This window comes from Lissotriton helveticus, chromosome 5_1, assembly GCF_964261635.1.
Source record: "Lissotriton helveticus chromosome 5_1, aLisHel1.1, whole genome shotgun sequence".
In the NCBI taxonomy this organism is placed as follows: Eukaryota; Metazoa; Chordata; class Amphibia; order Caudata; family Salamandridae; genus Lissotriton; species Lissotriton helveticus.
The window spans coordinates 2,054,618,881-2,054,642,563 of NC_136065.1; the positions used below are offsets into that span (position 1 = coordinate 2,054,618,881).

The following is a 23,683-nucleotide window of genomic DNA, read 5'->3' on the forward strand; positions in this document are numbered from 1 at the left end:
CTTGGGAATATATGAGGGCAGGAAGCCTTCTGAATTCGGTTGATCATTATCATAGAGTGTTTTGGTGAAAATACGGGACTTTTCTTATGCGTGCTGCTACAAAAAGAGCTCAGCTCTCCTTAGCTACGGGAAAGCTGTTTGGCTTACTTCTGCTCGCTCAGCCAGCAATTGTGCCATGTGGTGTGTTTTTAGCTTTACTAGCTCATTGGTGTGTACTGGCTTGCCACTTTGCTGGAATAAAGTACCGGCCATAACGCTGAATACGACTTTCTTTTAATTAGTTCACCAGTTTGCTGCCAAGTGAATTTGAGAGTAATGGTGGCATTCATGTTTGAAACTGCATAACGTGAGCGGAATAAGCTTGCAAGCCGCAATCACCCCACATCCACCACATCCACCACCACATCCACCACCACCTCCACATCCACCACCACCGCATCCACCACCACCACATCCACCACCACATCCACCACCACATCCACCCTCACCCTCACCCTCACTCACCCTCAACCCCTCACCCTCACCCTCAACCCCTCACTCACCCTCCCTCTCACTCACCCTCACTCACCCTCAACCCCTCACCCTCACTCACCCTCACCCTCACTCACCCTCACCCTCAATCACCCTCAACCCCTCACCCTCATTCACCCTCAACCCCTCACCCTCACTCACCCTCACCCTCACCCACCCTCAACCCCTCACCCTCACTCACCCTCACACTCACCCTCACTCACCCTCACCCTCACTCACCCTCACCCTCACTCACCCTCACCCTCACTCACCCTCAACCCCTCACCCTCACTCACCCTCAACCCCTCACCCTCACTCACCCTCACCCACCCTCACCCTCACTCACCCTCAACCCCTCACCCTCACTCACCCTCAACCCCTCACCCTCACCCTCACTCACCCTCACTCACCCTCACCCTCACTCACCCTCACCCACCCTCACCCTCACTCACCCTCACCCTCACTCACCCTCACCCTCACCCTCACTCACCCTCACCCTCACTCACCCTCACTCACCCTCAACCCCTCACCCTCACTCACCCTCACTCACCCTCAACCCCTCACCCTCACTCACCCTCACCCACCCTCACCCTCTCACCCTCAACCCCTCACCCTCACTCACCCTCAACCCCTCACCCTCACTCACCCTCAACCCCTCACCCTCACTCACCCTCAACCCCTCAACCTCAACCCCTCACTCACCCTCACTCTCACTCACCCTCACTCATCCTCAACTCCTCACCCTCACTCACCCTCACTCACCCTCAACCCCTCACCCTCACTCACCCTCACCCTCACTCACCCTCAACCCCTCACCCTCACTCACCCTCACTCACCCTCAACCCCTCACCCTCACTCACCCTCAACCCCTCACCCTCACTCACCCTCAACCCCTCACCCTCACTCACCCTCAACCCCTCACCCTCAACCCCTCACCCTCACTCACCCTCACTCACCCTCACTCACCCTCAACCCCTCACCCTCACTCACCCTCAACCCCTCACCCTCACTCACCCTCACTCTCACTCACCCTCAACCCCTCACCCTCACTCACCCTCACTCACCCTCACTCACCCTCACTCACCCTCACCCTCACCCTCACTCACCCTCACTCACCCTCACTCACCCTCACCCTCACTCACCCTCACTCACCCTCACCCTCACTCACCCACCCTCACTCACCCTCACCCTCACTCACCCTCAACCCCTCACCCTCACTCACCCTCAACCCCTCACCCTCACTCACCCTCAACCCCTCACCCTCAACCCCTCACTCACCCTCCCTCTCACTCACCCTCACTCACCCTCAACCCCTCACCCTCACCCTCACTCACCCTCACTCACCCTCAACCCCTCACCCTCACCCACCCTCACCCTCACCCTCATTCACCCTCAACCCCTCACCCTCACCCTCACTCACCCTCAACCCCTCACCCTCACTCACCCTCAACCCCTCACCCTCACTCACCCTCAACCACTCACCCTCACTCACCCTCACTCACCCTCACTCACCCTCAACCCCTCACCCTCACCCTCACTCACCCTCAACCCCTCACCCTCACCCACCCTCACCCTCACCCTCATTCACCCTCAACCCCTCACCCTCACCCTCACTCACCCTCACCCTCTCACCCTCACTCACCCTCAACCCCTCACCCTCACTCACCCTCACTCACCCTCACTCACCCTCACTCACCCTCACTCACCCTCACCCTCACTCACCCTCACCCTCACTCACCCTCACTCACCCTCACCCACCCTCACCCTCACTCAACCTCAACCCCTCACCCTCACTCACCCTCAACCCCTCACCCTCACTCACCCTCAACCCCTCACCCTCAACCCCTCACTCACCCTCACTCTCACTCACCCTCACTCACCCTCAACCCCTCACCCTCACTCACCCTCACCCTCACCCTCACTCACCCTCACCCTCACCCTCACTCACCCTGAACCCCTCACCCTCACTCACCCTCACCCTCACTCACCCTCAACCCCTCACCCTCACTCACCCTCAACCCCTCACCCTCACCCTCACTCACCCTCAACCCCTCACCCTCAACCCCTCACCCTCACTCACACTCACCCTCACTCACCCTCAACCCCTCACCCTCACTCACCCTCAACCCCTCACTCACCCTCACCCTCACTCACCCTCAACCCCTCACTCACCCTCACTCACCCTCACTCACCCTCACCCTCAACCCCTCACCCTCACTCACCCTCAACCCCTCACCCTCACTCACCCTCAACCCCTCACCCTCACCCTCACTCACCCTCAACCCCTCACCCTCAACCCCTCACCCTCACTCACCCTCACCCTCACTCACCCTCAACCCCTCACCATCACTCACCCTCAACCCCTCACCCTCACTCACTCACTCACCCTCACTCACCCTCACCCTCACTCACCCTCACTCACCCTCACCCTCACTCACCCTCACTCACCCTCACTCACCCTCAACCCCTCACCCTCACTCACCCTCACTCACCCTCAAACCCTCACTCACCCTCACCCACCTTCACCCTCACCCTCACTCACCCTCAACCCCTCACCCTCACTCACCCTCACCCTCACTCACCCTCACCCTCACTCACCCTCACCCTCACTCACCCTCAACCCCTCACCCTCAACCCCTCACTCACCCTCACTCTCACTCACCCTCACTCACCCTCAACCCCTCACCCTCACTCACCCTCACTCACCCTCACCCTCACTCACCCTCAACCCCTCACCCTCACTCACCCTCACTCACCCTCACTCACCCTCACTCACCCTCAACCCCTCACCCTCACTCACCCTCACCCTCACTCACCCTCAACCCCTCACCCTCACTCACCCTCACTCACACTCAACCCCTCACCCTCACTCACCCTCAACCCCTCACCCTCACTCACCCTCACTCACCCTCACCCTCACTCACCCTCACTCACACTCACCCTCACCCTCACCCTCACCCTCACCCTCACTCACCCTCACTCACCCTCACTCACCCTCACTCACCCTCACTCACCCTCACCCTCACTCACCCTCACCCTCACTCACCCTCACCCTCACTCACCCTCACTCACCCTCAACCCCTCACCCACCCTCACCCACCCTCACCCACCCTCACCCTCACTCACCCTCACCCTCACCCTCACCCTCACTCACCCTCACCCTCACCCTCACCCACCCTCACCCTCACTCACCCTCAACCCCTCACCCTCACTCACCCTCAACCCCTCACCCACCCTCACCCACCCTCACCCACCCTCACCCTCACTCACCCTCACCCTCACCCTCACCCACCCTCACCCTCACTCACCCTCAACCCCTCACCCTCACTCACCCTCAACCCCTCACCCTCACTCACCCTCAACCCCTCACCCTCACTCACCCTCAACCCCTCACCCCCTCACCCTCAACCCCTCACTCACCCTCACTCTCACTCACTCTCTCACCCTCACTCACCCTCAACCCCTCACCCTCACCCTCACTCACCCTCACCCTCACTCACCCTCAACCCCTCACCCTCACCCACCCTCACCCTCACTCACCCTCAACCCCTCACCCTCACTCACCCTCAACCCCTCACCCTCACTCACCCTCAACCCCTCACCCTCACCCTCACTCACCCTCACTCACCCTCTCATCCTCACTCACCCTCAACCCCTCACCCTCACTCACCCTCAACCCCTCACCCTCACTCACCCTCAACCCCTCACCCTCACTCACCCTCAACCCCTCACCCTCAACCCCTCACCCTCACTCACCCTCTTAACACATATTGTGTTACAATAGGTGTCACATTTGCGAAAGATAAAACTATTGGCATTGTAAATAACAAAGCTATTAATTTCGCTATTTTCAAAACAAGCACATAAATAAAAAATGTATCCTTTACAATACCAATAGCTCAAACTTTCCTAATGCGAGACCTATTGCATTGCTGTGCTTCTCTCCCCTGCTGCACTCTCCTGCTCTCTAGAGATGTGGCCTAACGACCAGAGCTGCCATCTAAGTCACGTAAATACAAAACATGTTGCATTCCAAATGCTATAGGTGTCACATTCGCGAAAGTTATAACTATTGGCATTGTAAATGACAAAGCCATCAATTTAGCAATTTTAACAACGAAAAAATAAATAAAATATGTCATTTACAAGACCAATAACTACAACTTTTCTAATGCGAGACCTATTGCATTCCAACCCCACTCATCCACGCAACGCCACTCACACAGGCAACGCCACTCACACAGGCAACGCCACTCACACACGCAACGCCACTCACACACGCAACGCCACTCACACACGCAACGCCACTCACACACGCAACGCCACTCACAACGCAACGCCACTCACACACGCAACACCACTCACACACGCAACGCCACTCACACACGCCACTCATCCACGCAACGCCACTCATCCACGCAACGCCACTCATCCACGCAACGCCACTCATCCACGCAACGCCACTCATCCATTTGCAAAACGAAAAATGTCAAACTCTTCTATTGCGAGACCTATTGCATTTTCAATGCTTGTTATTCATATAAGTCACCCCTAAGGTAGGCCCTGGACAACCCAGAGAACAGAGTGCAATGTATTTCAAAGACACCAAAATTACTTTTAAGTTTTACATGTCCTGTTAGTAAAAAACTCTCAAAGTTGATTTTTACTCCAGCAAGGACTATTTTTCCGGTAGGATAACATTATAATGACCTTTTATAAATGTCATTCCCAATTTAGAAGAGATAAAACCTCCAAGTCTGGTGCCTCAGGAATCCTAATTTAAAATCATAATTTATAGTGAAATCGGATTTTAAATTGCAACTCTGAAAACGGCAATTTTAGAAAGTTGGCATTTTCTTACTTTAGCCACTTGGTGCCTGATGCCTGACTCAGGTCACATGTCTGGGGTGGGTGACAGCTGGGCTTTGTGCATTCCTCCTAAACATCCACACACATTGGAAGCTTAGGTGTGACTTGATGGACCATCCTGGCAGGATGGGAGGGATGAGCTGGGCCCAGCCTCACTAACACCTGAATAGGCTGTGTTCGGTCCCCACTAAAGGGCAGCATACCCCATGTAGTAAGTCCGGAGCCAGGGCAGGAAGGGCAGGGCTTCTGTGCACTTCAAAGGTCTGTCTTTGAAGTCTTCAGACTCCAAAGGTTCAACTGGGTATAAGTAGTGGACCTCTGACACCACCACTTAAGAAAAAACTAGAATTAGGGGAACCCCTCTGCAGTGAATCTGGGTCAGGGAAAAGAGGGGTTTGAAACAAAACACAATACTATATATTTCCCTCACAGACCTTCATATTTTTATCTTTTGACATAGTTCATATGCATCTCAACAAACATTCAACATTAAAAATGTAACAGTGACAACTCAACTTTTCTCATTACTTTTTTTAATATTTCATATTCTTTTTTATCTCTTTTTTGCATTATCAGACTTTTTCAAAGAGCTTCATTTTTATAAATTGTTCGTCATCATATTTTCTCACAAGTACATTTCTCTTACAGCCGTGATTGTTCACATTCCAAATTTCTTTTTTTATAAGAAACACTTCCTAAGAAAATATATATCTACAAAATGCCCCCTGGAAGAGAATAAATACATACAATCATACATCAATCAAACCAATTCAAACAATCTTACAACCACTGCACTCATACAATATCGGTACACAGTTGAGTAGTGTCTGGCAAGACTATGCTCGTGCCAGCATAAGAGTCTCAGGTAAACCAGAGACTCCGCAAGACCACTTAGGTACACTTCTGGACCTGAGGATACCATGCCAGGAAGAAGGACTGCTGTGCTGGTGAAGGACTGCTATTCTGCTGGACTGCTTCCTTGCTGGATTCCTACTTTGCTGTGCTTATCTGTTGCCTGCTGCACTCTTTCCTGGGTGAGACGGCCTGGACCTTCTGCACTTGACCCCAAAACCCAGAGTGACTCCAATGGCTAGCTGGCTGGCCTCCTCATCTGAAGCCTCGGGGACATAACAGGCTTCCAACTCCTACATCTGGACTCCTCTTATCTGTGAGTCTACCCTGCCTAGTGGTGCCATCCCCGTCCTGGACCCGTTGAAGTGGGCATGATGTACGTGCCAGCGGTACCCACGTATCTTCTCTGCTGAGCAACGCATCCCAAGCAAAACTGACACATATTCTTGGCTGAGCACCACATCCCTGAACAGAACGCCACACAGCCGCTTCTGCGTGGATTGGATCCATTGCAAAAGACTCGCATCGCCCCGCATCCCGCATCTTGAGACCGACGCATTGCCTTCAGAACAGCCACTGAGTGATGCTTTTCCTGGAGCAAGTTCCTAGCATCCTTTGTCGATGGCAACCTCAAAGAAAAAAAACGACACTCCATATCACAGCTTCACCGGAACCGATGCACCGCCTATGCTGCATCATGCATCCTCGACACAAACACGGTATTGCAAGCCCAATTGACGGGATCCTCGACGTCGATGCATTTGGACCTCATACCGCAGCATTGCCGCATCTTGGAGCCAACGCATTGCTTCTGCTGTGCAACACATCTTCACGGATCCATGCACCAACGCTGCTGCACGACCAGGATTTAAGGTACTTTGTTCAGGGGGGCCTAACTGGGTTCTCACTAAAGAAACAAACAGGCCCTTCTGGTATTAGTCCCACCTGTTGGGGCTTGTTACACCTTACAGTGTAATGCGTACAGATTTCTTGCATACAATATCCGATTGACACCTGGTCCAATCTGGGTCCTTTAGTATCAGGCAGATCCTTCTCCTGATGGCCCATCGGGAGGAGGACAGGGATACACAAGAGGTATCCAGCGAGGGAGTACCTTGACGAAGGTGTGACTGCAGGACTCCCTCCCCCGCCCTTCCATGAGGCACACCACCTAAACCTACAGGAGAAGGTTCCTCATGATACTGAAGGATCCAGATTTGACCAGGTGTCAATCGGGTATTGTATGTGTGAAATCTGTACGCGTGTTTTATGGAAGCAACATATGGACACATTGGGTTCATTACGGTCCTGAAGAAAGCCCGAGACCCCTTATGGGGCCATGACAGGGCTGAAATATGTCGACCTGATTTAGTGCACAACCAGCATCATAATAGGGTTATCATTATCCTATGTTTCATGTTTTTAATCCCTCCTCCACCAATGAATAAGGTTAAGAATAGGGGACTGATAGGCAGTCGGGATTTTTATTGAACCCACTTCCCCTTCCTTTTTTTCCCTTTGTTTTTACTTTCACCTTAGTTTCCTACTAATACTGGGACTACAACCCTAAAATGGGCTTGTTCGCCATTGGAGGATTATTTGGCGAATGTGGGATGGTTAATGATGAAGCCTGACATCTGGGAGGTGTGTGAGGCCTTCCTGTCATTTTTTTTCCACACATCTCATTGTCATTCCTCAGTGAAGGAGGTGTAAAAAGCCCCAACTGGTGGGGTTAATAACAGAAGGGCCTGAACGCTTCTTTAGTAAAAACGGTGCTGGAAGGGAGAGCATGAACAACCGTCCTTTGCCCTATGTGCAAACCCTCTCCTACTCCCTCTGACCCAATAGTGGTTGGGTCACATGTGGTAAATGGGCCTAACTGGATACCTGTAGCCGGCCTGCGCTCCATCGCGGTCATCCTGAACGTGTGAGTTTGTCCCGGTCCAGCACGATCTGATATCCACAGTAGCACATTGGTACTGTTTTTCACTATAAACTTTCAAATTCAATTATCTCCGGTTCTACTAATTGGATCTTTGTCATTTTGGTCTTGTTTTAATTATTAATGAATGAATTTTTTAATCCTTTTGTATGGTATTTTCACAGTTTTACTGTTTGAAGTGTTGCACAAACACTCTACACACTGCCTCTAAGTTAAGCCTCGCTGCTCTATGCCAAACGAACAGAGGGTGAGCGCAGGCTAATTTAGACTTCCTCTTACCCTGACTAGGATTATGGTTGCTGCTTGACCATGGCTCATAGTCCAGTTAATCGACAACCCAGTTTCTAACACCTTGTGATTCCTTTACTGTTATCGTGTTGCCTAGAGTACCAAAGCACACACAGTTACTCTCTTACTAATTTCAGAGTAGGTTTATTGAAGTAGCTGACGATTGATCTAGTATTGTTGAAATATTAATAGTGAGAACACTGGCTCTGAAATCTTCTGAATGTTATTGACAAGGAATGCCATTACATGGTCTTTCCCAGAAGTGAGGAAGGTGATAGCAAAATGGTGTGACCAAACTTGTTCAAAAGGGAAGTTGTGTAATATGTTACTTAGATGGAAGAATATTCAGACAAGTGTGCTCCTTTGTTGTGGGTGGACAGTGAATGGATGGTGTAAGTTCATGGTGTCTACTGATTTTTTTTAGTTTAATTGTAATAGGAGTCTTGATTAAATCACTAGGTAGAAGTTGTTCGAGTAGTTCACCTAATTGTTAATTTCAACCCAAACTTTTATTTGCAAATCAGCTGTATTTTACAGAAAATTTCACCCTTGGCAGATAGTTAATGAAATGCATTTTTTTTAAATCTAAGATTGATTCTTGAAAAAACAACAACTAATTAATTGAGTAAGTACATGTTTCAATCCTGTAGAAGTCTCAGCCAATACAATGTCAGGAATTTGTGGTTTTTAGTTTTTATTTACCTTTTTCGCAGAGGATGTAAAAATAAAAGAATTCACTGAAAACGTAGTAGATTTTGTGGATTATACAGAGAGCCACAAGTGCTGAGGTCTCAGTAGGATGTCCTCTTTAGGAGAGTGTCTTTTGGTAGAAATAACATTGTGATCAAGTGTAAAGATAGGGTTGCATTTTTGCAATGTGGTTAAATGTGTGCACTTCGTTTGCTATTTCTTTTTACTTTGAAGTCAGTTGCGCGAATGATATGGACATTGTTTGTTTCTTAACGAATATTGTTAAATTTAGAGGAGATAGTTATAATGCTGAAATTCAACATGTTTTCTAATATAAGGGATCTTGATTATTTTTCAGACAAGGGCAAATTGTGATCTATAACCATGAAAATTTAACCTTTTTGGAAGAGGATGGCTCAGTTAAGATAAAAGGTATACACTTATCTTTCATCCACTGCAATACCTGTGAATACCTCATGCCATTCAGGTTGCATATCCAATGACAGCATGAAATTATGAACTGCAGTAAGAGAAATTGGACAATATTAGAACTATTGAAAATTTAAATGTGTAAAAAGCATTGCAAATTTACTTTTGTATGATTTGCTGCAAAAAATTAAATCTGACTAAAGGTAACGAATGAGAAGAAAACTGAGAAGGGCCGCATCTGGGAAATGGTAATAGGGCTTGGATCAGTTTGATTGAATTTGAGTCTCCTCATTGTTCTACAGACTAACATGTCCACTGAAGCCTTAATCTTAAAAGGAATTCTGAAGGTAAAAAAGATCTGCAAATGCGAAGACATATTTCGGAACCCACAGACATACAGGCTTCCAAGCACAGAAAGGCTTGCACAGACGTACAGATGAATGCACTCATGGGCACACAAACACGTGCACACGCATCCTTTGTCTCTCTCTCTCCATTCTCTGTCTGTCTCTCTGTCTCGAGGCTCCCTTTTACACTTTCTGTAGCCTTCATTTCTATCTCATACCCTGTCCCTGCATCTACTTTTCTGCTTCATCATTCGTGTCCTGCCTAAGGTTGGATACCCATAACTCACAGCATCTCCACTAGATGATGTTTTTGAGGCATGTCATTCTATTACTAAATCTCCTCTCTTATTCCATCTCGTCTCTACACCAGCACAAAGAGGGGGTTCTTACCCTTGTGATCCAGAATGCTTCTTAAGATATGTGCTTCCTTCTGGTCGTGGACCAAAACCAAGACAAACATTGTGGTTCAATCTTGCCTCTCTTGACTGTTGTTGCACTGTTTTTTCATAATCTAAGCAGCCTAGTGCAAACGTGTGCACCTTGTTGTAGCATTCACTTTACACTGCTATGCCACAGACTGGACTTCTTTCACCGCAAATGGGACCTACCGCATTCACTCTGTCCGCTTTTCAGATAAGGCGCACGAGATGTCCTCACAAGTACACAAGATGTCTGATGACTGCATCGTCTTTAAGTTGAACAACGACACTGACGTACAGTACACCATTGGAGAGATCTTGTTTTGTAAGTATGCAGCGCTGTGCTAGTCAAAAGTTTCGCCAAGTTGTCATGTTTCAGTGTTAAGGTTGCATGAACACAGTCCCAACCAGATCTCCAGACCCACCTTTGTGTGCTGATGCGTGATTTGTGGTGAGCCTCATGAAAGTTTAAATCATATGGATAAAACATCTTGAAAGATATGAATAAAGACAATCTTAGAACTGCAACTGAATGTACCCTTGAGTAACTGGAAAGCGGAAATTGAAAAATAAAATGATAAACTGAATTGCAAAGTACATCAGTTTCAAAATGTCTAAGACCACATAATAGTAAATTGACTGGGTTACACAAAAATTGCACGTCTTTCACCATCCATATTGTACTGATGCAGTGTTTATTCAAATTCTTCTTAAAGCAACAACACTGTGGTCTTCCTGTCTTTCACTGTATGTTTTTGAAATGCAGCACACTAACCTATTTCCTATTACTTAGGCATTCCATTCTCATCCTGACCCTTTATACTTTCCTTCACCCCAGATCTCCCTGGTACAAACGTATTTTGACTCAACTCCTTCTAAATCTAATTCCCCATGTTTTTCTACCACAAAATGGGTCAACAGATTCTGCTTGGCTTCAATAGGCAAGTGAGTTCTGATCTGACAGTAGAACTTTTATATGGTTTAGTAGATATATTGTATGGGGCATTTCAATTACAAAATTTAGGCTTTAAAATGTCGTACTAAACATTTATTAGTGGGTTGGTCAGTCTTAGATCCTGGTCTGTTTTTGTCTTGTTTTTATTTGTTAATTTTTCATTACTTGGCGTTGTTTGTTATAAATGTATTTTAACAATGTTTTTCTTCAGTTTAACATAATCCAATGTCCCAATCCAAAACAGGAACACCTTATTTATTGATTTATTTGATATAGCACTGCTTGACCCGGAAGAATGGCAGAGTACTTTAGAAAATGTTATCTGAGAGAATAGGAAGATTTGTATAACTTTTAGAGGCAGTGTAGTATGTACAGTAAGGAGGCAAGTGAGAGTAGGTAGCATCAATACAAAAGATGACCAGGTAGAGGATGTTGTCAACCTGTGGACAGCACAGGGGTGATAACAATGAGGATGTGGCAAGTGCAGGCAGCTAACAACGTGTCTTCTTCTAACCTCTATCGATATGGGGCATTAGTGCAACTAAATGTTTGGACAATTCTAGTCAGAATAAGTGCACAGTAGAGCTGAAGTAGGGCCTCTGCATCATCAGATACTGTAGAGTTAAAGGTGTTAGTGCAGGTTCCAAAGATTATGCCTTAGGGTGGATGTTCACCAATCACAGAGAATGCCCTGAATGGCAAAGTGCCAAACTTTACCGAATCTCTGACACCACTCTTAAGTTTCTAGTGTAAAACATCTGGGACAACAGAAATGTATTTCTGCTAAGTAGTATCTACCATATGTAGACTGTCCATTGCCCTGCCTACAGACCAAGCCGTAGACCACAGCTGATCTCTATTGATCCCCCATAAGCATCAATTGAATACACCTTACCTACCAGGAGCCGGAACCCTACCTAAATTGCACTTCTAAAATACTGTGGTGGGTAAAGGAGGCAGATGGATACGTCAATAATGCATTCTTCTGCGCTGAGTCATTTGGACTTTACAAAGATGAATATTTTCAAACAGCGTGCCACTTTCCCTTTTGATCTATATCTCAGCTTTGTTGTTAAATGTATATATAACTTTTTGCTGTCATTCTTCAAAAATATAATTAGGCCTCAGTGGTCATCTGCTGCAGTCATATGATGTTTGTCTTTCTTTTCCAGGTCGGTCTCATAGTGGGAACGATGCTGAGATGGAGGCGTTCAAAACCTACTCCAACTGCAAGAACCTGGATTTCATGGTAGAAAGGCAGAGCAACTTCAATTACGGTGAGAAAATACATATTCCCCCATCTTCTCCGTGAGTTTACTTTTTGTCATGATGTTTGATTTAAGAATTGAGATTATGGGGTTTGTTTTTTAGCTCTCGTTGAGCGCTGACCAGAATACCACCACCAGGCAGTCGACATATTTTTCTACCTTAGAGGAAAATGAGAGTGGACACAGAGGCTAACCTTATACTCAGTTGCCCCTGGTCTAGGGTATTTCACTTGCTGTGACATTTCCATAAATATGATGCTGTCCAATAACCTGATTTGTCACTCCATTGAGGTCTCCGTCCTGAATACCTGCATCTGCCCTCATGTGCATCTGTTTAAATAGTGTAGTATGGCTTATACTTTCATGTTGTATGGCTTATACTATCTCAGTAAAACTGGGTGTTTGTTGGACAACATAAATGTCAAAACTGTGCAAGACTGATTTTGCGCACACAATCAGGATATGTTGACCTTAGTCCTGCTAGCTCACAGTGCACCATCTGCACCCCTAACCGTAGTTGGATGACAGGTGGAAGGTGGAACCTCAAAACATGACAAGCCTGACTCACCAAGGATATTGTGGTAATAGATTTAGAACCCTTTCGTTTGGTTACTCTTGCGTACCTACAAAGATACACAAGAAAAACACAACATAACATTTTAATATTTATTTAAACATTGTGATTCTTAAGTAAAATACGTGCGTTGCAGTAATCAATAGGAAGAAACAGAATAGTGTAATTAGCATTATAATAAAGGTGAAAAAGATAAACAATTCAACCATTTTTCTATTTACAGAGCATATGCTTGCATGTAAGTATTGTAATATTTTGTACTCCTACCTAGCACTACCTATCCTGGTGTCCCTATGGTTGACTTATCTGCTAAAATCGCAGTAGTGTCATCTAACTCCCAAGTTACCTGGGTAAGTTTCATCAGGCTGCCCATCTTGGTGGAGAGCTGGGCATCATACCAGGCAATAGGGAAACAGGAATCCGCTGGGCTGGAATTCCGGCATGGGGCAACCTCTCAGTGCCAGCGAAATGCTCCTCTAACTAAACAATGGAGTGATGTTGTTTATATAATAAAATCACCCATGTTGCCATGCATAAGTCCCAGTCACACTGCTATTGTTGATTCTTCTATGATAGCTCCATCGTGGAGTGGACAATAACAAACAACAATTTGCTCAGTGATCTTAGACTTTATGCAGAATGATCAAGGTAATTGAAAATCTGCCTACTAAGTGCAAATGTAAACAAAGCCATTTCAGAGAGTATTATTCTGGACAGTCACACAAACAAATGTGTGTCAAATGACAGCGTGTTTAAAAAAAAGAGAAAGCAATTTAAAAATGTGAGCATGTAAAATAGTGGTGTTCTTCTCCGGGCCTATATGTGACCATTTGACACACACTCCTTGGACGTGAGATGACTAAAAAGCTTTCTAAAAGCAATGCTAACTGTGTATGTTAATATAAAACCTAAAGCCTTAAAGCATTGCATGTCTTTCATAATAAAATCATATGGAAAATCAAATTACATGTTATAAAAGAAAATCGAAAAGGTGATAATTAAAAACACTCATCTCTAAAAGCAATTTTGTAAATAAAAACATAGGCAGATTATTTTAAAAAAATCTCTGCTGCTCAAAACAGCCAGATTGTTTAAATCATCCATGGAGTAGATGAGACATTGCTGGTCCCAGCATCCACATATGATTGCTCTGTTGGCACCCCTCTCCCCAGTTCCATAGAACAAACATGTTCAAATCCAACCCCCTAAGCAGCCACTGAAGGAGGGACGGATAGTAGTACATCCTCAGAGGACGAGCCAGGATCCACGTCACCAGGAACAGAAGCATCTCAGGAAGGCTCATGATATATGTTCTGAAGCAGCAGCTATTACGCAGGGCATCTTTACAGGTGTGTCTTTAGGGGACCTATCAGTAGCGTAATGTCGGTAGATTAGAACAGTTCCACCCCAAGCATATATCCAGGGCACATACGAAAGTACACAACTGACAATGGAATACAGGCTGCACGCAGCGTAGCCAGGCAGGCTGAAAGGAAAAGAACCAGGTGTCATTATGTTCTTGTAGCAAAGGTGCGCCAAAGCACTGTATCATTCTCTCACGACATACGACGACATGTGGTAGTGCCATCCCCATTTGGCCGCATGGTGGAACATACAATGCAGAATAGAGAGAATAAAATCAGGCTTCCAACAATTAGAAACAGATCATGCAGTAAGCCTCCAAAAAGGCTCACATAAAGATGCAATAACTCCGAAGGCTGCCAGGAATGTACTAAACAAGCCGGAGCAAATTGTCTTAAAAAAGTGTCCTATCGCCACAGTTTTAGAAATATTAAAAATGTGGTGCATTAACTCCCCAAAATAGTGTGGGAGGCTTATGCAAAGTAGCGACTGTATCTCAAAGGAAAACTTTGCAACTTGAAGATCAAACATCTTTTGTGCAGATGTTAAGGCTACTTCATCTGAACCAATAAGGCTTCCAGTCTGCTTAAAGCATCAAAGTTCACATTCGAAATCTGTATAGAAGTCCAAATTGTTGCACCCCTATCTGTACAGGCAGGTAGAAACAGAACTTGTGCACAACTGGCCATGAACCCAGAAACCGTCACCAGATTTGGTATTCCTGGTCTCATCCCACAGCAGCCTTGATCATTCAACATCAAATTACTCCCATTTGAGAGCAATCTGAATTCAGAACGGATCACAAATACAATGAAAAGTTCACCTTGGATGCATTACATGAGCCATGGAGTGTTAGCTTCCTGCAAACTAAAGAATGGCCTAAAGTACTCTTGCAGCCTGTGCCGCTAAGAATAACCTCAGTTGCCCCATTCCTACAATGAAATGTGAAAGGTAGGATCCACGCCTCATGTACAAACCCGTCTCCTAGTGCTTCATATCTACCTACTTGATGGTGTAAACAGTATTGAAGGGAAAAGTTGAAATTGGCAGCTAAATCACTCCTTGCATTATCCAATTTGCACTCAGCACTTTTGCAACTGTAAATGGTAATTTTTCTGACTTTTCTATGTGTAACAATATATATGTTGTGTCTTTCTTAGTCACAACGATCTGTTCTTTAATTAAATTGTATGGATAGAACAGGCTGCTGGCATTTAGGTGTTTCCATGGGACATGGCAAGTACATAGTTTCTGTAGAGTCCAACTATGTTGCATTATTGATCTAAGTTGTGACTGCCCATGTTGTAAAGAAGAAATGTCACTCTGTATGATGTTGATAGCACAAAACACAATGTTACCCAGTGAATAAATTCTAGTGGATAAAGTGGTCATACCATTGTCTACTACTCCTAGAGACCTTTCCAAATTTGATCTGTCAATCTCATGTAGTCTCTCAGCAGCTTCCTGCTGTGAAAATGTCCACTCTCCATTGTATATTGCTTACTAAAAGCGCTTTTGACATGGCTTTTTCGAGGACCTAACAAAAAATCTTAAATGGCCACACCATGAAAAAGAAGAGACAGGTGCTGTTTCACCTCAGACAGCATTAAGCGTTTTAGCCATTATAGGCACAACCTTCCAATGCTGTAAGTTGTGATCTCTCCTGCATGATCTGTCTGCACATAACATGGTTCTGGCCTATTTATTCTAAACCCTTTGGTGTTGTCAAGAAAGTGTGCCTGATATGCGTTAGTATCTTTTGGCCACACTAATTATCCCTCAAGTGGAACTTGAAGAAATGTATGTCCCATTTCTAAGCACGTTGTCAAATGTGTCCTTCGTGTAATTGTTGTCAATTCCCAAAGCATGCAGATGTGTGGGTTTTCTTTTATCTTCGCCAAGACAGGATGTCTGCTGCACAGTTTTATTCTGGAAAGTCATTTGGCGTGGTATAAGGTATGCTCTAAATAAAGCCTTGTTCCCCATAACCTGCCAATCTCTAGTTCCCCATGTAGATTTTAACTCGACATTGTCTTTCCAAAAGTCAAACCCTTGTATCAACAACTGAGTAATTAAAGATGTAGAATGAATCAATTTGGTATCAGTAAGCATAGTTTTGTTAACCTGCCAAGGTGTGAGTTTGACTCTGGATCGGCTGGATTGTGACCTGAAAAATATGCAAACTTCGGTGCAAATGTTTTTGAGCTACCCTATGGTGTGTAGTGCTGTGTTCTCATTGTGTGTAATTAAACACTGCATGTGGAGGATATTGCTCTATGTACAAAATGGTGACCATAATGGTGAAAACAGAACATTTAATCATAATTAGCCGCACCATCATACATTTGTTCACTATTAAAAACTGTATAGTGCTCTAACCGTATAGTGCATGAATTGCAATTTATGCACTATGTTAATGACACACTAATCAGAAATAGTAGCAGGAGTGATAAGATCATTTAAAGAAATATGGAATACATATGGAATCAGTAAAGTTTTGGTGTACACCAAATATATCATAGGATAACTTGAACTGTTCACCAGGGTTTCAACACCTCATTCACCAATTCAACAGCAGTGCATTCTGGGAGATGCTGTCCATTCAGAAGCAGAAAAAAGACAGTCACAAAACCAATTCAGAGGAAGAGGAAAAGTGATGCAATTGTAATCCAAATGTACATCCATGGAGGGAAAAGGCATGTCTTTTGGAACCAGATGTAAAATGTACGGAGTTCCTTATGGAGGTGGATCGGGTTCTCATGAATCCGAAGAGAAGTAATCAAAATTGATGAAATAGCCTGAGGCTCTTTGGAAAAGGTACGGAGGCTCATGGAGCTATATAGAACTGATAGAAAATGCCAATGGCGGTATGTTGTGGTAGACGCCATCTTTGTCTGTTTACAGAATTGAAATTTGTGTTTCCGTACATGGTGATTGTATGGTATTTCTTGATGTAATGGGAAGAAGTGCTACTTCAGTGTTACTGTCCCCAGTCAGGGAGAATAAGCTTTATCACTGGTCAAAGCTTCTATTAGGACCTCCTTTAGGATAGCGAGAGAAGACAGGTAACTACCCAGGAGCTTTTTTGGCCTGTAGTGTAAATCAGGCAACTGGTGTGGTTTGAGATTTAGTGACGCAAATCTCTTCTCTTTGCTACCAGCAGTTCTGGTACCTTCAAAAGCCAGAACAGGCACAGGATGGCTCAAACTCCTTTTTGTCCACAATCTCTCCTGGACCCGATATGTTATGTTATGTTATGAGTTTTATATAGCGCTCAGCTACTCCAAGAAGTGTCCCGGCGCTAGAAACCCAAGGCGGTACAGAGCGGAAAAGAGCAGACAAGAGACCTACTGAACAAAGAGCCACGATTTAAGGTCCTTCCTAAATGCTAAGAGATTGTCATTCGTCCTCAGAGACAGAGGCAGGGCATTCCACATCTGTGGTGCCAGATAACCAATCTGTGGACTCCAACCAGGAGTTGCTTGCACTTCCTTCACTTCACCAGTGTGGGAACGATTCTGCTGGACGTTGCTCTGAATGTCTCGGAAGTCGTTCAATTCCTGTAAAACATCCAATCGTTCACTGATATCAAAAGGTGTTTCTACCGCCACTTTGTTGTGACTGTTGAGGTCTGAAACCCACATCTTAACCCTGAACAGGATCTCATAAGGAGTCTGACCACCCAGGGATTGTGGTGGACTCAACTGCGATCTGAACCCAATACTCTAGCTGTTAAAGATTGCTTTAAGTCATCGCTCTTCAACTCCACTACCTTCTTTACCTAAGGATGATTGGGTGAGGAATACTTCACAGTTACACCAAATTTTACCATGGTATCTCTATGAGCCCTTGAGGCAAACGCTGGACCATGGTCCAAATAAAATTTGCCTACTGCGTAGGTCCTGATGAAAACTTGCAGGTATTGGTTGGTTGGTTGTCAGTCAACTGCTGTGGCAAAGAATCAAGAGCAGGAATCCACTGCTACCATTGTGTATTTGTAAGACCCATCGAAAAGTATGGGTCTGCAGTTGGCCAGATAAACACAAGCCAGAGGTTTGTTAGAAATCAACAGAGGTGTTTGTGGTGGGCGAGCTATAGTGGAAACTTTTGATTGTTGAAAGGTCACATTTAAGGACAAAGTCCTTGGCCTATTTGCATAAACCTGAACACCAATAGAGTTGGTAGTCTGTGTGAGCAGATGCTAAGCCCTCATGTGCTGCTATGATCAATCCTAACCTGTGGTCTGAATTGAGTATTACTCTATACCCCACTCGGGAATATGAGCAAATTAAATGTTTTGCATACTTAATTGGTAGGAGTATTTAGTTGGAAAGCCTTTCAGCAAATGGATGCCATCGCGTGCAGTGTTGACAGCCATCATGATGTCTCCATCTATCCTGAATGAGTAATTGTAGTGACTGCAGCAGTTTGCATTGTTGCTCTTTCAGCTTCATCAGCCATGGAATTCTCTACAATGTGTTTTCCTATGTGCTGATGACTCTGAGTGTGTATTATATGAGTCTGTGGCAAACAAGCTTTTCATTTGGCCACCTATCCCCAAAACATCTGTGGCTTTATTGTATACCTTACCTCCACCCCTGAAGGGATGTCCCTAGAAACTGCCCTATGATGGGGTGTACATGGAGGATGAGCACCTATGTGCATTAGCCATAGATCTGTGCAGGACAGATAAGTCATGGCAAATGGTACAAAGAGAATGAAAAACACTCAGGTTCTCATGAAACCATCACCACTCTGTGTTGCAAGCAGAGTTCTTCATATGGGTCTGCTGTGTCTGTATAAAGCATCAGCTTGTTTAGAGTGCTGGCACTGCCAGGCAAACACAAGCACTCCACTGAAGCACTTACCCTGGCCTTGCTTAAAGGGAACCTGGTGCATAGCCCTACAAGTTCTTCACTTTAACCCTGCTAAAAGGTTGTTGTGCTTCCCCCTTTGAACATGGTTGAATTGGCACATTACTTATTGGTATACTTAACTTACTTATAAGTCCCAGGTATATGGTACAAATGTAATGTTCCCAGGGCCTATAAGTTACATATCACTAGTGGACTGCAGTACCTGTTGTGCCATCCAGTACAATTACAGTGTAACACATGATTCAGGCCTACCATCGTAGTCTGACTGTGGCAGTATAAACGATGCAATTTGACCTGTCAAAATAGAGCAATGGTAAAGTTGGATTTATAATAAATATTAAGGAAAATAAATGTTTAGAAAGTTACCTTTTGCCTGCCTAAAGTTGCTGGAGGCCAATTTGTATTTGCTGTCCAACTTCTCTCAGGCATTACTTAGCATTTAAATAGGTATGAAAATACTCCCATGAGCTACACAACAGGTCACTGTGATTGACAGGTCGACCTGAATGGGCAGGGATCACTCCTTTGATCTCAGCAGAAGGGTGCAGGTTGTGAGCATCCTTTTGACATTACAGTGTCAAATCCTGCTTTACAGTTATGCTGTGTTTATATATAGCACAAGGGACATGCTTGAAAGGAAGCAAACAAGCTGCCAAGTCAATTCTTGTGTATTCACTGTCTGGTTGCTGTAAACTATGCTTTTGACCTACCAGACATCTCTCTCTGGGTTTTACATAGAACACTTTAGGCTCACTTTTCCACATTTCTTGTGTATCCAATATCTGGTTGCTGAAAAATTTGCTTTTCTTCTACCACCCTTCTTCAGTCTCTGTGTTGGGGGCACAGTGGCTGCCTCTAACCGGATTTTAATGTTAGACGTGGGAGGATACTTGAATTACTATAGTACATTCCCACACACCCCTCTCCAGCACGCATAGTCCAAGTTGAGTGTGGCTGAATACTGTTGCCATCTTGTAAGGCCCAAAATGGGTAGGGCTGGTCCCTGGAACTTTTACCCCATTGGTTAGGGCATACCTAGGAGTAATTCCCACCCACTAGCTCAAGCCAGGCATAAGTGTGGCATCTCAAGGCACCCATGTCAGAACACTGCTGACCTGAGGAAAAACAGAAGTGGCTTGGACCTGCTGTCTGTTACCTGAGAGGAGCCTTGAAAGAATAGACCTGGTCTCTCTTGTACCAAGGACAAACAAAAGGATTCCAAGGGTCCTAAAGCTGACCTTTTTTAAGGTACAGGGATACAACCCTCTACACAGCTACCAGGGGATAAAGGTTTCATTCTGACATTGGTTGTGATTATACTGTGAGCTTGGCTTTTACAGTATGTATACCAAGGCATACATACCAATGTATGTAACCTGGCAAGTTGGAATTTATACCTAGGACACCTGTAATAAGAGATAAGACTTACATGCAAACCAAGGACCCTTACTAAGAGGCGGGTCTGGCATATATGCCTATGGCCTCCACTAAAATGGCACGGTGGCATGTACACCTAGGACTTGCACTTTGAGAGTAGGCTGGCATGTGTATACTGGACACACAGTAACATCTCCCCTTTTCTTCTTCCTGCAGCAACAGAATGCGACTCCGTCACATACATGAAGGATCCACTGGACCCCAATACAGTAAGTTGCCTCTCCATATATTGACTGGTCTGCAGGTGGCACACACCACTCCAAAGCACACAAAGTTGACTGTGTTCTTTGATTAAATAGGCAATGGTTTATTATTTTTGTCTATGGCTTCTGATTGTTCAGTAACCGCGCTTGCATAAAGGGAAGGGAAGAAGGTGATGTTGGAGCCTTTTTACTATGGCCTCTTTTCTTGCATGTTCCAATACATGCTCTAGAATATGTTTTCATTTGTGGTTATCATTTCAGTCTGAAGTTTCGTGCTTAACTGATTTACTGTAACTTCATGATAAGTTCATTTGTGTCTGGTGTCATGTCTTCTTTTGCATTGATTAACAATCGTTTTATGATGGCAGTTGTAAAACAATACTAATAACCCTGCCCAAGATGTGAAAGTCTCTCTATCCAAGTTTTACTGTAATGAACCAGACCAGTCCTGGAAAATAAAGACATTACCAAATGGCATCCAGTCACAATAAGTCAATAGGTTTGAACAAGTCATCAAGTTAGGGACAGGTGCTCACCCTAGTGAGTCTTGTACAGGTAATCATTATCCTCTCTTCTTTTAGTCTCATAGGATGCCCAGGTCATAGTTGAAAAACATTACTAGCACAGCAAATGCTTTCATTTGTTTTGGGGTGGGGTGCTACACACCTGCAAGATCAGCCTCATTATGTGCCTCGCCATCACCCAAGTACAGTGTACTTACAGGTATGTAGAGTCCCCATTCCTTTAGAGTCATGGGAAGGGGGGGCGCATGATGACTTTAATAGAGGCAGGTAACCCTGAAATAACTAACCTAAACAAATGTGTTCTTCCGAAAAGTCTGGATAAAATAAGTATCACTCCTTAAATTCACATTACAAGTTTGCATGATTTATACACAGATGGTACACTGACAAAATATCAACACTCAAAATATCCCCATACAAAAATAGTGTGATCAAAATATTGATGTAAAAAATATCTACATCCTATACTTATAGTACAAAAGTATCAGGAAAAAAATATCAATGTCATAATATATTGCACAAAATATTATTTTTATATATATATATATATATATATATATATATATATATATATATATATATATATATATATATATATATATATATCTGCTCCAGAAGCCCCCCTCCCACACCAGGGAAGGAAGCGGCCGCACTCGCGTGGAAAGTTGTAAACAATTAGTTTATTTCACAAACAGGACGCGTTTCGGCGAACGTGCCTTTTTCCACTGTGTCAATAAATTAGTAAATATTAAAAATAAAAATTTGATTTAATATACATTTTAACAAATATAACAAATAGACTTAATTTTAAAAAGTTAAACACATATATAATAATTAATATATATATATTTTCTTTAAAACAACTTTTTATGTATTTTATCATTTTTTAATTAAATAAAACTTTGACAACTAAGGGCCCCATTAGGATGGCGGGAGGATCGCCCCCGCCAGGCCGGGGGTAGCCACCGCCAGCCTGGCGGGGGCGATCCGTCTGCCATCCGTGCCAGAATGACCCCCCGCCATATTACTATGGCTGGGTGGTCCGCGGCGGAAGGAAAGACCGTCCGCCGCTTTTCCGCCCCGGTCGCCTTGCGTCTGGGCAGAAAAGGGTTCTATATGGTGGCAGTGTCTATCAGGCACCGCCAGCCATATTAGAATGGGCATTTTCCCATGCCTTTCCCTTGCGGCAATGCGGAGTCTGCTTTGGGGGCCCATTGCGGGCCCCCAGGGACTCCGGAGTGTCATGGGGGGACACATGGGGGGTACCTATGGTACCCCCCAGCATTTCCATGCACAACATGGCAGGCACTGCACGGTGCCTGCCATGTTGTGCATTGAAGTGCCCAGCATGCCTTCCTGGCATTGTGGCGGGCATTGCAGAGTGCACCGCCCGCCACAATGTTAGGAATGCTGGATGCGCCCGCCACTGTGGCGGGCGCATCCTAATTGCAGGCACGGGACCCCACCCTTATGACGGGCGGTCCCTTGTACCGTGAGGATGGCGGGCAGGCAAAGTCCGTCCGCCATCCTAATGGGGGCCTAAATATTTACACATATACATATACCAATAAAATGTAATCTATTTAAAAAGACATTCTATTATAATGAAAACATTTAACTATTTAAAAATCTTTGAACGTAAATTTCCCACTCCAGTTAGTACAACAGTAGGGAAAGTGTTGGATAGCGGAGGGGTACAAATTGCTATTCCCACTCCAATGAGTGCAACAGCAGAGAAAGTGTTAAATAGTTCAGGCATAAACATTACTATTCCCACTCCAATGAGCGTAATAGTAGGGAAAGTGTTGGATAGGGGAGGGGTAAAAATTACTATTCCCACTCCAATGAGTGCAATGGTGCGAAAAGTGTTGGATAGCAGAGGGGTAACAATTACTATTCTCACGCCAGTGAGTGCAACAGTAGGGAACGTGTTGTTTAGCAGAGGGATCATATGTAATATTCCCACTCCAGTAAGTACAACAGTAGGGAAAGTGTTGGATAGCAGAGGGATACAATCTACTATTACCACTCCAGTCAGTGCAACAGTAGGGAAAGCGTTGGATAGCTGAGGGATATAATTTACTATTCTCACTCCAATCAGTGCAACACCAGGGAAAGTGTTGGATAGCAGAGGGGT

The 23,683-nt window shown here is 45.0% G+C and overlaps 1 protein-coding gene across 2 annotated transcripts in view; it reads left to right on the forward strand.

Annotated features, from left to right (window-relative positions):
- LOC144756277 (uncharacterized) overlaps nucleotides 1–23,683 on the forward strand; it is a 294,158-nt gene that overhangs the window by 77,035 nt on the left and 193,440 nt on the right. The window contains exons 3-6 of one of the 2 annotated variants that reach the window (XM_078645937.1): nucleotides 9,510–9,583; nucleotides 10,561–10,671; nucleotides 12,474–12,578; nucleotides 20,976–21,028. In XM_078645937.1, the coding sequence (XP_078502063.1) occupies nucleotides 9,510–9,583; nucleotides 10,561–10,671; nucleotides 12,474–12,578; nucleotides 20,976–21,028 (343 nt within the window). The remainder of the gene's footprint in view (nucleotides 1–9,509; nucleotides 9,584–10,560; nucleotides 10,672–12,473; nucleotides 12,579–20,975; nucleotides 21,029–23,683) is intronic. The other variant, XM_078645938.1, reaches the window with a different exon arrangement.